Genomic DNA, 16,475 nt, shown 5'->3' with positions numbered 1-16,475 from the left:
TTAATTCTAATGATATTTTCCTCAATTAAAATATGCATCAGACAGATCGGAGGGCGGCTGAATACGTACCTCAAGAAGGTCCTTTTTCGTCCTTCCAATAGTGTTACATAAACACTTTAGTCTGGAAGATTGGAACATGAATTACAATTTATTTACTGTCAAAGTAGAATCTAGTTGACATTTTTGGTGCATACAGCGCAGAAATTGTAAACTACAGACACGACCAGACATAGATGCACTGGTGTTGAAGTTGAAACTTACCGGGCTGAAACATTTACTTACGGTAAAATTAAAAACAAATAAATTCATCAGTTACAAATTGTTTGTTTCAGAAAATTTGATGTACTTTTTATTACTAGTCTATTAGATCTACATATCACTGAAAAAGTCGAGTATTTAGTCGGTATATTAACAGAAGCAGAGTAGAATCTCGCAGTCGTGTGACAATCGTAGGGTGGAATGGAAGAGCTATATTTTATCGTAGATTCATGTATAGGCGATTTCGCTATACTGCTGCGGATCGTGTTAGAATGTTATTTACATCATATCAAAGGCCTTTGCCGTTTTCAATCTCGTAATTCGCCGTCCATACCGTATCCAGAAATCACGTCAATACCGAAATCTATTTTATACATGTACCGAATCCATCGTCCATACCGTCGCGCGCTTAAACCGAAAAGCTTTTCTTCAACAATAAATAATCGATTTAACATATTCGTACGTTTTGTAGGTGCTTTATGGCAAGACATGATTAAGATACGAGAAAACGGTCAGAAAAAATCGGCTCTCGATTCGAAATTTGACCAATTTCCAAACCGTCTACATTTTAAAAAGTAAATGTCTAGTTGGGCGAGTACTCAGTATTGTGCCTGGCTTTGATGTGGTTAAAACAAAAAGTCTAAGAAAATAGGCGTACATTTTCACGTGTTCTCTGTCTTCTATACCGGATTCTGGAAAATCGAAGCCAGATCTCGATCACGTTTGTGTATAAACAAATCTTTAATAGGTTTGAAATATTTAAGCACGCACTTATTCCGCCCTCGCATATGTAAATGCTTTTATAGAAATGAAATTCTTATTTATTTTGTGCAGTTTTATCTATTTGGGTTTTCACTTGCGTTCTTAATCGTATTTAATGAAGTAATTCAACTATATACGAAGATATGCATAAAAAGAATTCAATATGAAATGCAAATATGATAGAATATAAAATGTTAAGATAGTCTAATCTAGTTTAAACACCGGTTAAGGCCGATGTGAAGCGATAGAGCGATAAATTGCTGCCATAAAGTAGTATGTTAGATACCTGAACGGTGTAGGTGAAACCTCATTTATTTCAAGTCTAGAGCATCAATAGGGTAATTGTGTAATGCTGGCTGGGAACGCCGGCATACTGATTTAATTAGGAATTTACAGGAAGAATTTAGCAACCAACATATTTATTTTTGTCAGTGTCAGATATTTTAAGAAAATGGAGATGTACTTTTTACTATTTTATCTGAAGTATGTGATTATATTGTAACGCTATTAATGTACTGTTACGTAAATCATTAACAGCATGACTTTGATTTACCGGAGATTCAAGGAGATCTACGAATGCTTTATTTGAACCAGGGATATATATACCTCAATCAGCGGTTCAAATGGCAGATTAACGCATATTTTCAAGACGTTATATTGGAATAACATAATGAAGTGCCATTTCCTAGGATTTTTGATATGCCACATGGTACGTATTTTTAATCTTATATCTTAGTTTGTAGAGAAAGTTGTAAGTCAGGGGTTGGGATGACTGGGGAGGTACTATGATTTGAAACATGAAAAATATGTGCAGTATGGACACAAGCAGTCAAAAATATATCCAAATTTTACAGTTACTTTACAGAGTGCAAATATTGTACGATGATAAAGTTACCAAAGCGTCAAGTTAGACCCGCCATTCAAATTCATTCATTTAAAAGACGAGAAATAAAAAAAAATACTCTGAATGCGCTATTTATATGTGAGCTAGCTATTTATATGTATGTTAGTTATTTATAATATGTATGTTGGCTATTGATATATGAGTTGGCTGTTTATATGTGGGCTGGATATTTTTAGTGTTTATATAATAAATCTCTTTAGTTTTTTCTTTAAATTCCAAGTCAAATTTTCATTGAATGTTTTACTTTCCATTTCCCATGAAAAAAATTGTGTTATAGTACTTTTACTTGAAAGAGCTATAGAACGTTTTACTGTTTACGTCAAATTCACCCCCTAACTATTTGTGCCATCATCTAAATATGTGAAACCAGCTGCACAATGTAAACAAATTGTACTGAAGTTGAATGTAAAAGTGGATTAAAAAAATCAAGGAAATGCTTCTGTGCAAAAAAAAAAAAACAACAAAAAAACAAAAAAAAAAAAAAAAAAAAAAACATACAAACTACAGAAATGTGTAAAGAAACACTTACAGGCGTTTATTTTACTAAAAGATCATTTTCATTACTTTCTACGACATATAAAAATCGTCTTTCTGCTTTTCACAATCAAATTCACACTGACTATTGCCTATGATTTTGTACCTGTCAGAAATAGTGAAATGCATTTTGATTTTAAATCGGCATTGCTCGATAATTATTATGAAAAAATGAAACTATATCATCCATATACCATATGTTATGTACACTTTACGGCATCGTGCAATATAAGTAAACTTTAGTATTCAGAATTCATCACATCTCGTAACAAAGGTGTGAGTACTGGCTAGGTAGATACTGGCACACAAAGTAAATCATTTCTGATGGCGGCTGACATTATGTTAAATCGTTTTCAAAAGCTGATAACGATTGAATTAATGTTAACGGTGCGTGTTAGATTATCTGGTAACGATTATATTACTAAGGTCAATTTATTTAGCATGAACTTAACAAACCAACCCTATCATGAAATGTTGATGAATGGTAAACATCTTTTACATTTGGGATTGATTAAGAGGTTTTTTGATTTACTTAAGTAGTTATCGTGTAAACAAACAGGGATTTTTCGTTTGTAAGTGGCAGAAAATTGATATGAATGATTTCCACTTGCTGTTCAAATCCTGCCCACACTCAAAGTCTCACGTCGTCGTCATTCTTCGTAGTCGTTAGCATTCTCCATTGCCTTAGGTGTTTCTTTCATTGGCATTCTTCATCATCGTCAGTTTTTCATCGTCGTCGGCATTCTTCGCCATTTTTTATCGTCGTCGGCATTAATCGCCGGCTTTCTTTATGGCGGTCGGTATTCTCCGTCGTATGCATTCTTTGTTATAATTTGTCGTCGTTGGCATTCTTTGTCGGCGTCGGCATTCTTCATTGTCATCTATATTAATCGTTGTCGGCATTTTTGTCATCATTCGTCGTCGTCGGCATTTTTCGACCATGTTAAACGGTCGGCATGCATTTCTGTAAAGGAATATCGGGTCAGGTAACCTCATTTGAAATAGTCAACGGAACAGAGTTTAAATCTGTGTCATACCAACCTTTGCGTAATAGCATCACAAATGTTGAATTTATCTGACGGTCTTCTTCTGTTTATCTCTCTAGTACCACTACTCATGTTAGAAGACACTGAACCCTTGAATGCGTAGCTTTAGAACATACTATTCTTCCATTTGAAGACCATGTTTAAGCCACCGAATACATCAGAGTTCACTTTCTAAATTACTGAAGCCGTAAATTCTTTATTTAACCTGAACAAGTTATAAATATCTCGTAAAAAGTTTCACACCATGTGCATTTATTTAACGAATCTCGGTGTTATATTGTGTTTTACAATTCAACTGGCATAAATTGCATAATAAGATGCATACCTTTACTAATTATTCCGGAACAATTGAATTGAAGATCGCAATATTTTCTATACAACAGATAAGTCTGGATTCTTTTGAGCGAGTTTAAAGTTCCTATACCTTAAACTTTGACGCGCACAATCAAGTTTTAAAATGTACATTTGTTCATTCTTAGAATATTCAGTATTCATATTTTGTCAAAATTATTTTTAAAGATTAAATCGAAATTATCAAGACATCTAGCTGAATTGACGGTGAAAAGTTTTACGAAACAGAATGCCCCTTCTAGATGCGTATCTTGGACAGTTCAACTGAATTGTAACATTTTTATATTGTTTAATTTCCACATATTTTGTTCTGTCGTATTTGTGCCAAGATGACAAAGTTCATTAGCTTTTTACTTTCTGTCGGTTTGTCTCACGCGAAAGAACAAATGCACGAGTTGCACGGCAGAGACAGAACGGAACTGAACGAAAAGACGTTGTCTTTTCACAGTTGTTCCGTCTATATAATAAATTATCGTTAGTCTGTTTCAAATCCCATTGGTTAACCGGAGAACAGAGATAATTATATTCACACTAATGACAAAGCGTTTATTTGAAGGGGTGCTTAGTGTAGTCAAATTATATGGTACATTCTAGAATGATGTTTTCAAAAGAAAACAAATTTTTCAAGACGTAAAGCGACATTTAACGATGGAAACTGATATATTCTTCTGGACTTTTTTTTCCAAAACCAAAAATACATCATACATGTTAGAGTATCGAATCTATCAGAAGTAGAAAGCTGTACTTTGTCATAGTCGTTATTGCAAGATGATAACTGTTCTTTGCTGTCTGAGCGTGTTCTTTCATACCAGATGTTACAGACAATTTACCGCATCATTTATACTTTAGTTTACGAGATGTGTAAACTTAAAATGCTCAGAAACCGACAGGTCGATTCAGAAGTTTGCCAGAAAATCAAAATTAATGAATAAATATTTGCTAGGTATATGCAGGTATGTAGTAACATATATTTCTACATAATTCCTCATGGCGAATGACATTGTCTAAAATAAAAAATAAAAAGGTGACAAAATACAAAAAAAAAAAAAAAACGAAAAAAAAAAAAAAAAAAAAAAAAAAACAAACGAAAACAACAACAAACTCGAGAACAAAAGGGTACGCTAGTGGTTGTCGATATTCTTCTCCGTCAAAATTCTTCGAAGTCGTTGGCATTCTTCTTCGGCGTCGACATTCTTCTTTGTCGTGTGTATTATATGTTGTCGTCTGCATTTTTGTCCTCATTCGTCGGCGGCATTTTTTCGACCGTGACGAATGGTCGACATGCATTTCTTTGTGTGAATATCAGGTCAGGTAACCTCATTTAAAACAGTCAACGGAACATAGGGTTTAAATCTGTGTCATACCAACCTTTGCTTAATCGCATCACAACAGTTGAATTTATTTGACTGTCTTTCTCTGTTTATCTCTCTTCGCAAGGTACTAGTACCCCTACTCATATTAGAAGACATGATTAGCTTTAGAACATACTATTCCTCTATTTGAAGACCATGTTTAAACCACTGAATATACCAGACTTCACTAGCCTTAAATTCTTTATTTAGCCTGAACAAGTTATAAATATCTCGTAAATAGTTTCACACCATGTGCATTTATTTAACAAATCTCGGTGTTATATTGCGTTTTACAATTCAACTGGCATAAATTGCATAATAAGATGCATACCTTAAATTATTATTCCAGAACAACTGAATTGAAGATCGCAAATATTTTCTTTACAACAGATAATTCTTTAGAGCAAGTTTAAAGTTACTTCACATTAAGTTAACCATTAAACTTTGGCGCGCACAATCAAGTTCTAAAATGTGTATTTGTTTAAGAAATAATAAATCTGTTCCTATATTTTATCAGTTAATAAAATATGGGCAGGAGTTTGGATGCGTAATAATTAAATCACGAGTGCGCAGCACGAGTGATTTAATTATTTGCATCCAAACGACTGCCCATGTTTTATTAAAGTGGAATTATGTGCATTTTTCAAGTAAAAATCCAGCTGAAATAGATGTGTGTGTATAAAGTGTGGAGGAAATTATAGTTTTTAACCCAATATACTAAACTCTTCCTGTAACCAGTACGAAATAATAAGTTTCCAAATATGGCTTTTATTATTTTGACTGGGGCAGTCTTTTTAAGAAAAGTCGAACTGCACGCAAGAGTTGCTTCCCTTCAACTTCAGAAATCTCTATCTATAGGTAAGGGAGATCACTGTGTAAGAGATTGAAGAAAAGAACTGTTATTTTATAGTCCAGTTTCTTTATTTCTACAGCATCAACTTCAAATACTTGCACGGCATTATCGTTAATTTAACACATTTAAATGCACAGCAACCGAAAATTGCTTTTATAAAACATTCACCAAAAACACACTATGTGCAGTAAGATGCGCATAAGGCCACTTTAATTGATAAAATTATTGGAACATATTTATTATTTCGATTCTAACAACGCAAATAATTCGCATTTTACAGTACTACATTTTCAGCGTAATACGTCATTCGGGTCATATGCTGTTACAATTTACCCCCTATGGTTAGAAAGTGTTGCATAGCCAATGGAACGTATATATATTTGTTTCTTTTTTATCAGAATTTTGAGAAGTATTTATAAATTAGTAATCTAACAGCTCGCAAACTAATTATGAACAGAATCATCAAAATAGGCGAGTTGACCCTGTATTACGAGTGACGAGATTAACTTCTATATGACGTCACATCATTATGACGTCATACTTTATGTCATTAAGCTAATTGAATTCGCTCGTAGAGATCAGAGCGTGTTTTACGGACCTACACATAGGTCAGTATGACTTTTTATTATATTTATGTTTTTGAAATGTTGTTTTCAACCATTTGGCCCTGAAAAAATTCGTATGTAATGGAACTGAAGTAGAATCTCTTATGTTACAATCATAGGGGTTGAAATGTAACAGCCAACCATATTTTATCGTAGATTCATGTAAAGGCGATTTCGCTATATGTTTATATAGCAATTGCTGCGGATCGTGTTAGAATAATTTTTAGAATATTCAGTATTCATATTTTGTCAAAATTATTTTTAAAGATTAAAACGAAATTATCAAGACATCTAGCTGAATTGACGGTGAAAAATAATTGTTGTGCCCCTTCTAGATGCGTATCTTGGACAGTTAAACTGAATCTGCCAGCTTCGTAATATAGATATTTTTATTAGCCCACCATCAGGTGGTGGGCTATTCAAATCACTCTGCGTCTGTGGTCCGCCGTCCTTCCGTCCGTCCGTCCGTTAACAATTTCTCGTTATCGCATCTCCTCAGAAATTACTGGGGGGATTTTGACCAAACTTTGTCAGAATGATATATTGGTACCCAAGTTATGTCCCCCTGAAAATCAGACTGGTGCACACAACAATTTTTGAGTGAGTTATGGCCCTTTGTATATTTTTATAATTTACATAGATTTATATAGGGAAAAAATTTGAAAATCTTCTTGTCTAAAACCACAGGGCCTAGGGCTTTGATATTTGGTTTGTAGCATCATCTAATAGTCCTCTACCAAGATTGTTCAAATGATTTCCCTAGGGTCAAATATAGCCCCGCCCCGGGGGTCACATGGTTTATATAGACTTATATAGGGAAAAACTTTGAAAATCATCTTGTCCAAAACCACAGGGCCTAGGGCTTTGATATTTGTAATGTAGCATCATCTAGTGGTTCTCTACAAAGTTTGTTCAAATTATCCCCCTAGGGTCAAATATGCCCCGCCCTAGGGGTCACATGGTTTATATAGACTTATATAAGGAAAAACTTTAAAAATCTTCTTGTCCATAACCTACAGCATTCAAATTTGGACCACATGTATAGTTTTGAGTGGCTAGATGAACCTTCACATGAGTTGACCTTGATCTTGACCTAGTGACCTACTTTCACATTTCTGTAGTTACAGCCTTCAAATTTGGGCCACATGCATAAGTTTGTGTACCGAAATAAACTTTGACATACTTCCACATTTTTGAAGGTACAGGCTTCAAATTTGGACTACGTGCATAGTTTTATGTTTCGAAATGAAATTTGGCCTTGATTTTGACCTATTGACCTACTTTCACATTTCTCAAGCTACAGGCTTCAAATTTGGACCACTTGCATAGTTTTGTGTACTGAAATGAAGTAGTTTTGTGTACTGAAATGAACTTTGACCTTGAAATTGATCTAGTGACCTACTTCCACATTTCAGTAGCTACAGCCTTCAAATTTGGACCACATGCATAGTTTTATGTACCGAAATGAACTTTGACCCTGAGATTAACCTAGTGACCTTCCTTCACATTTCTCAAGCTACAGGCTTCAAATTTTGACCACATGCGTAGTTTTGTGTTCTGAATTGAAATTTGACCTTGACTTTTACCTAGTACCTACTTTCACATTTCTCAAGCTACAACCTTCAAATTTGAAGCACATGAATAGTTTTGTGTACTGAAATGAACTTTGACCTTGAAATTGATCTAGTGACCTACTTTCACAGCTTTCAAATTTGAACCACATGCATGGACCACATGCACAGTTTTGTTTACTGAAATGAACTTTGACCTTGATTTTGACCTTCAGCTAGTCTTGAAATTTGGAACATTCAAAAAACGGCTCAGTGGTGGGCGCCAAGATCACTCTGTGATCTCTTGTATTGTTTAATGTCCACTTATTTCGTTCTGTCGTATTTGTGCCAAGATGACAAAGTTCGTTAGCTGTTTTCTTTCTGTCGGTTTGTCTCACGCGGAAGAACAAGAGCACGAGTTGCACGCACAGACAGAACGGAACTGAACGAAAAGATGTCATCTTTTCACAGTTATTCTATCCATATAATAAATCATCGTTAGTCTATTTCAAATCCCATTGGTAAACCGGAGAACTCAATTAAAATTTAGATATAATATAATATCGGTTTCATTCCCCATATCCCCTACCTTCTCACACAACAAAGTATATTTTCACAAATAGATTCAGGCGAAACACCCGCTAGTTTTTCATATGTCAATCAAATACAAAACATTGTACTTAATTCAGACATAACTGAACCTTATTCTTCTGACAGGAACCATTTTAATGAAAATACAACATTTTTTCTTGCGATTTTCGTCCTTTCGTAATTATTTCGGAGCGATCCCTATCCCCCTCCACCTAGAACCGATACCATTCTCATAACGTGTAAATCGAAAATCAAAAGACTGATCTGATGTACTTTCAAAACAGCAGAACCTCGAACGTCTTCCTGTATGGCGTAGTGAAAAAAGTATATCAAAATATGTTGACGTTCGAAATCCAAGTATATTGGTCAAATTTATTATTTTAAAAACACCGTAATATTTGCGAGATCATATAAATCTGTGGAACAGCTGTGCACTATAAACCGACAATACAAACTTTAATCATTGTTTGCGTGTAAAAGATATATTCGCACTAATGAAAAAGCGTTTATTTTAAGAAATGCTTAGTGCAGTCAGATGATATGGTAACATTCTAGAGTAATGCATAAAGAGAGAAGAACTTTTCATGGCTTTAAGCGACATCTTAAGTTGGAAACTGAGTTGTCCTTCTGCTTTCGACAACAAAATATGAGCCGCGCCATGAGAAAACCAACATAGTGCATTTGCGAACGGCATGGATCCTGACCAGACTGCGTGGATTCAAAGCCTATTGCAATGAGAGAAACTATTAGCGAACAGCATGGATCCTGACCAGACTGCGCGGATGCGCAAGTGGTCTGGATCCATGCTGGTCGCAAACGCACTATGTTGCTTTTCTCATGGCGCGGCTCATTTATAGCATATTTAAAAGAAGAATATTGAATCTGCAAGAAGTAGAAAGTAGTTCTTTGTCGAAGTCGTTATTGGAAGATTATAATTACTCTTGACTGTCTGAGCGTGTTCTTTCATACCAGATGTTATAGACAATTTACCGCATCGTTTACGAGATGTGTAAACTTTAAATGCTCAGAAACTGACAAGAACGATTCAGAAGTTTGCCAGAAAAACAAAATTAATGTGTGAATAATGACTTGGTGGTAACAACCATTTCTACATAATGTCTCATTGCGGATGACATTGCACTTTTTTCTAAGAAAGATATAAAAGAAGAAGAACAAAAATAAAAAAGAACAAAACACACACAAAACGATCACCAAAGGATAAAAAGGTACGTTTTGGGTTATTTGGCAACGGTTTCATTTATATCACGATTGATTTATTTTGCATGATCTTGAACAAACTCTATTATGACAAATGGCAAACAACTTGTATTTCTTCGATTTACTTAAGCAATGTGAATGCAAACAAACAACAAAAATATTTCAGTTTAAGTGGCAGAAAGTTGGTGTAAATGATATCGGCTTGCCATAAAAGTTCTGTACATACTTCAACTTATTGACATCCATGAATGAGTAAGGCGTATAAATCAGAAATGTATACATTTATTTATATTACTTATATGACTGAAGAACAAATGGTGTACGCCTCCATACCAAATAAAATCTATATTCCGATCCTTTGGAAGCAAAGAACGCAAAGCAAGATAATAGCAGACTTGGTTTGGTAATAGAAAGTGCAACACCTCTCACGTTCCCTAGCACCGGCTCAAGTGTAACTATATTAAATAGATATTGAATGGACTTCATGTTCCCAAAGGACCAGAAAATGTAAGAAAAACACTGAATCCATGTACGGGGAAACTACGTAAATACTTTGCTAAATTTTACTATCGTAATTCAGATTTGGTTTTAAAATACAATAGCAATTCAAAGACACTTGTGCGAGAAGGTATATCAAAGCCCAATTTTTATGATCTTCGTAAGATTTTGGGTCATGGCAATTTTCCAGCTGCATTCATTAAAATCATTAAACGTTTTATTAAAATGGGTTATGACCCAACTGTTTTGAGACACACCACATGTTTTGTGTTCAGCCCTTTTACAGTTGGACGCTATGCTTCCTCTTTGATTGTGTCTAACGGAATGGGTGGAGGACTCTATGATATGTAGTTCTTAAATCCAACCAGAACTGAGCTATTTTGATATCTGTCTTCTGGCTTATTTCGTCGGGCCCTTAAGGTGTTTTCCTTGCTGCTCTGTCTTCTGCAACAAGGTAATTTAACTGGTAAATTTCTAAAATAATGATGATTTTGTTGCTCAAGCTGTCCTTTTGCTTGATCATAATCTAATGTACTGTTAAAATGAAGTTTTGTTATAACTGCCTTCGGTTATAACTTATCAACATCTAATAATGTGTCAAGTGACAATATAAAATGTAGATCCCTACACAAAATGCAGTTGGTGCCAAACACCGTATAGCACCACAAATCGACATTGCAATGGAAAATGTAGCAAACGGAGTACTTCAAATGCCTTCAATCCCTATACATTCTGTTAGAATTATTTGGAGGGAGTGCAGCAACACCAACACATAAACAACTGTGTCTGTATTTTGTAAACTGGGCTCATTTTGAAAAAAATCCCTTGATTTTGACTAAATGTTTTATCACCATACTCAAGTATATCAGGTAGAAAAATGGGCATTTTGACCCCTGTTTTCATGGTTTTTATAAAGGTTACTAGACATTCAGAAAAGCACAAAACTGTTCCGTTAAAAAAAAAACTAAGATTTTGTTGGATTTTGTCGTGTGTAAATAAATTTCCTATTAAAACGCTATTCCTCTTTTGAAAATTGTTGATTTGGGGCTTTTATTACATTGTTTCATATACATGTACTAATTTGTATTTCAGTATTGTTTCACTACAGCAGTGACTGTTTTCATTCCAAAGTTTTGTCTTACGCAAACTTCTGTTCGGGTTTTCATATCTTTCTATACTACGAGATACCACGTTTTAGAGTAAATGTCAATTTTTGGTAGGTTATTAATCAAAGCCAGTGAAGTTTGCCCCTTATGTTATTTAAAACGTCAAACTATAGCCCTTAGATGAATAAATGCGAAGTTGCTTGCATTTCTTTTCGAACATCCTTCAGAACATAAGACGGTTGAAAATATTGATCCCGCCAGAGGAAAATCTGTTAGTGGCGTTTCAATCTAGGCTTAATAGCATCACACAACTTGTATTATTGTGGCAACGTTAAATGTCGCAACGCCGCTAAATGTCGCAACCACCGTTATATGTCGCAAGGTTGACGTTAAATGTCGCAACCACCGCTAAATGTCGCAAAATCGTCTGCCGCTAAATGTCGCACCTTTAACGTTAAATGTCGCAAAAATTTGCCCACCGTTATATGTCGCAACACCAACGCTAAATGTCGCACTATGACACTATGACTATCAATTCCTTGTGTATATTTACTTTTTTTGAAGGAAGAAAAATTAACAGGGTTATGTAATACAAATAATTATCTTAATGATAAGTGTTGTTACGTATAGCAACAAGCGGGCCTTGTTGGCCCTAGATCGCTCACCTGAGTTCCACCTTGTTTGAACAGTCACGCAAGAAAAATATTTATTATTTTGTAATAGGACCAGTGTTTTAGGACAAAAATATTCTGAGGTTTCTTCTAACTAAATACGATTTGGTAACGATACTGTTTGTTTGTGGGGGTTGGGTATGGGTGGGGAACGGGGTGAATAACGACACAGAAATCTAAGACACAAACACACAGCACAAAGACAATTAATAGAAAATATAAATATTTACATTTCTGAAGGGGATGGGGGGGGGGGGGGGGGGGGGGGGGGGGGGGGGGGGGGGGGGGGGAGAGAGAGGGGGTTATGTGTGGGTAGGCGGAAAAGTAGGATAATTAAGGGAATGAGACTAAACCAAACAATTTTAAGAGACTAAAAGTAAAATAATATCAAAATTCCCGCTTTACCTAAAAATATGTACAAAGGGCCACATAGGATCTTTCTTCGCCATTGAAGCTTGATAGTTACCTTATGATTTGAAATGTAAACCTCCAAACAAAGAAATAGAATCCATGGCTGATTAATAGAAAATATTCGTTTTCTACAGGTGGTACAAAACACAGTTACAGTCTTCGTGTCGCGTAGTTAAACATCCTGTTGTGTAACAGGCCCGGATCGCGGCCCGAGCCGATCCCCCACCCCCAACCCCATCCTTGTTGGTTTAGTAGCGACTTATACTCATCTAAGTTGCACCCGACTACTTTGGAAATAATATTTTCTCAAAATGTAGACCCAAACCGCCCCAAAGGCGAACATTTTATACTTATATTTCAAAATTCCCCAGGGGGAAGAACCCTTGACCCCTTAAAATGAGGGGAGTACCCCTCCAGTACCTTAAAATTAAGACAAAAAAATGCACCAGAGGCAACCATTTTATACCTGCTTTTCAAACGTTCCCGGGGAGAGCCGCTGAGCCCTCGAAAATGGCAGGGATAACCCCTCCCATACACCGAAATTTTGAATAAAAAATGCAGTTAAAGTCCAGCATTCCATACCTGTATTTCAAAATTGTGAATGGGAAAAGACCCTAACCACCTAAAATAAGGGGAGTGCCCCTCTAGTACGTACATCAAAAAAATAGACAAAAATGCACCACAGGCCAGCATTTCATACCTGTACATAAAAAACTTTCCCACAAATACGAATAGAGAAACCCCGTACCTACCGCACGTCGCCGATGACGCTTTTGTTTTAAACTGGTCCCCCACCCCCTCCTCCATCAACAATTTCTGGCCCCCGGGCTGTTGTGTAACGAAATTAAGGAGGTAGGTTACCTTGTTACAAGGGTAAATTCAAGTTAGTTTAACCGCAGCATTTGTTTGTATTTCGTGTAATATGGAGCTTTACCTGCTACAATCTCAATTTCGTTTGTCTTTGTCCCTTCAACTTCAATTTTTATCTAGGTTTGAAGAACATGACCCTCTAAAGATATTTCATATTAAAAGAAGAAGGAAAATACGGATATTTAACACTTTTCAGCGTATTTTAGTTTCATTGATATTCGTAGAAGTCTGCATAAATATTAATTTTCCTAGTATGCACGTTAGCTGTCTAATATAAGCTTTAAATGCATATGTCGCGGGGCTCGTGTTTCCATGGTAACGCATTTTCTAGAATTTTTAAACAACTATGTATAAAAATAGGGGTTTTCGACGGCCCAAGTGGCATTCTGTTAATGACTAACATGGAATATTTGGGAAATATTAGAAGCAAAATACCATGCACTTTACATAGTACCCTAGTTTTCTTAAAGTTTACAGTAACCATGGCAACATAGATGTTTAAAATAGCTGATATCTTACTTTTTGTCGTAATTTCTTATAAAAAAATATTGAATAAGATTATCTTTCTAGTTAATGTAGCTTTAAAACATATTATTTCTAACGTAAGTTATATTTTCTTGTTATTTGCATTTATTCAAACCAATTTCACAGCTTAGAATACATACGGCAGTACCCCTCGCCTGGCATTTTTCATGGAAAAATCGTTCAGCATGCTGATATTATTCTTATGGATATTGTTGAAATGAAAATAAAAAGCCGAAGTTGTGTTTCTTAAATAGACCAGTGTCAACGCTTTTGAATTTTACATTTAGATACATAGGTCACGGGCTTCGTTTCCATGGTAACATCAATTAAATTTAAAGAACCACATTTTTCTACTAAAATTTGAACAGTTTTAGATCTTATTTTTAGTATATAAGTAACAAATTATCAACGGAACCTGAAAAATAGGTAATACAAATCAAACTGCTAGATTTTTTATTTGAAAATGGCCGTTACAAGTAACCTTTCATCCAACTATATTCCAAATAACATTGGTTACCATCATCCATTTTCTTACAATCCGCATAACGTTTCGATATAACTACATAAAAGAAGCAAAATATTGATGATTATTCAGAGCAAAAGATTCATAACAAATATTTCAGCAAATATTTGTTATTTGAAGATAGTTAAAATAAAGAAAATGCACAGAATTACGTACTTTCAAGATAAAAGCTATTAATTTTGCGCGGTAACTGACACGTAACGTCATGACGTCAATGACGTCATTTTAATGCAACATTGTTTTGAAGCGTTTCTGCGGCGATTGATTCATTATTTCTGCATTATTAAACCATGAAGTATCAGATCGGAGGCAGGTTCATGATTTGTTTTCAGGAGAATGAATATACAAACACATTTAATTTGTCGTAAACGTCGTCGTAAATCGTCACGTTAGCTTCCGGTTGGACATGCGCACATACAAATATGAAGGTAACCTACCTCCTTAAGGTCGACTAAAGACATGCGATACAACGCGCGACAATACGGAGCGCGAGCTTAATATCTCATGAGCTAAACAGGACTCCATAGAATTACATAGTTCAGACCTGAAATAAATTTGGTACTGTGGCGAGTACTACGTTAGTGCTCAAACCTTTAGATATAGAATATATAACGTATGTATGGTGCGGGACCACTGAAAAGCAAACGTGCAGATTAGAGTAAAAGGTCATTTCAGCCCTTCCAAATCAACACATTGCATACTGATGCATGCAAACATGCATTACCTCTTATCTTATCTCTAAGTTGTAAAGACTGTTTAACTCTTATTTTGCTGTGCGACATTTAGCGTTGGAGTTGCGACATATAACGATGGGCAAATTTTTGCGACATTTAACGTTAAAGGTGCGACATTTAGCGGCAGGCGATTTTGCGACATTTAGCGGTGGTTGCGACATTTAACGTCAACCTTGCGACATATAACGGTGGTTGCGACATTTAGCGGCGTTGCGACATTTAACGTTGCCACAATTATGTATACAAGACTATTCACATGTCATAAATACCGGGTTTTCTTTATGCACATTATCTGTCAAACTGTAAATATTTGGTGACAGTGTACCCTTGAATTAGTAGCTTAAAATGACCCTACAGCTCCTCTAAAATCTAAATTTTCATTACTACTACACTTGGTGCTGACATAAAAAAAGAAGCCATTGAATATATCATACTTCACTTTTTGAATTACTGAAGCCGTAAATTGTTTAATTATCCTGAACAAGTTATAAATATCTCGTAAATAGTTTCACACCATGTGAATTTATTTCCTTAAGAAATCTCGGTGTTAAATTGCGTTTTACGATTTAAATGCCATAAATTGCATAATAAGATGCATAGTTTAGATATCTGTTCCTCAACAATTGAATTGAAGATTGCAAATATTTTCTATACAGCAGCTACAAATAATTTAAGTTAGATCAAACTGATCGTGTCGCATGAAGTTTTGATGATGTGCATTCTAGTCGCAAACAATCATGTTATAAAATGCAAACTTATTCATGTTCAGACGTTTTTCCATTTTTTATTCTAATATGCTTGCTTCTGCTAAAACACGCTTACGTTTAAATGACGTCACGTTAACGTGCGATGACGTCAATGTTTTTGTTGTCACAAAAAAGAGCGCTTCTATATTTTATCTAATGTTTTAGATTAAGGGCATATCAGAATCGAAATAATATATAGCAAAATCGTGTTTTACCTAAATTAATACACTCAAAATCGGTCATAGATCGCCAGAATAATTCACTCGGGCTACGCCCTCGTAAAATTATTCCACGCACGTATAACCTCTTTCCGTGTATTCATAACGTTAAAACACTTTTTTTCTGTACATTACTAGTTTCTTAATCA

General features: G+C 35.2%; 1 protein-coding gene across 2 annotated transcripts in view; it reads left to right on the top strand.

Moving 5' to 3' along the window:
- The first annotated feature begins 1,250 nt into the window (after positions 1 to 1,250).
- Positions 1,251 to 16,475, top strand: part of LOC123566325 (ADAMTS-like protein 3) — a 61,966-nt gene continuing 46,741 nt past the window's right edge. For both annotated transcript variants that reach the window (XM_045360301.2, XM_045360300.2), the window contains exon 1: positions 1,251 to 1,729. In XM_045360301.2, the coding sequence (XP_045216236.2) occupies positions 1,691 to 1,729 (39 nt within the window). In that variant the 5' untranslated portion in view covers positions 1,251 to 1,690. The remainder of the gene's footprint in view (positions 1,730 to 16,475) is intronic.

The sequence above is a fragment of the Mercenaria mercenaria genome, chromosome 8 (genome assembly GCF_021730395.1).
Source record: "Mercenaria mercenaria strain notata chromosome 8, MADL_Memer_1, whole genome shotgun sequence".
Classification (NCBI taxonomy): Eukaryota; Metazoa; Mollusca; class Bivalvia; order Venerida; family Veneridae; genus Mercenaria; species Mercenaria mercenaria.
This window is presented reverse-complemented; position numbering and strand designations above follow the sequence as displayed.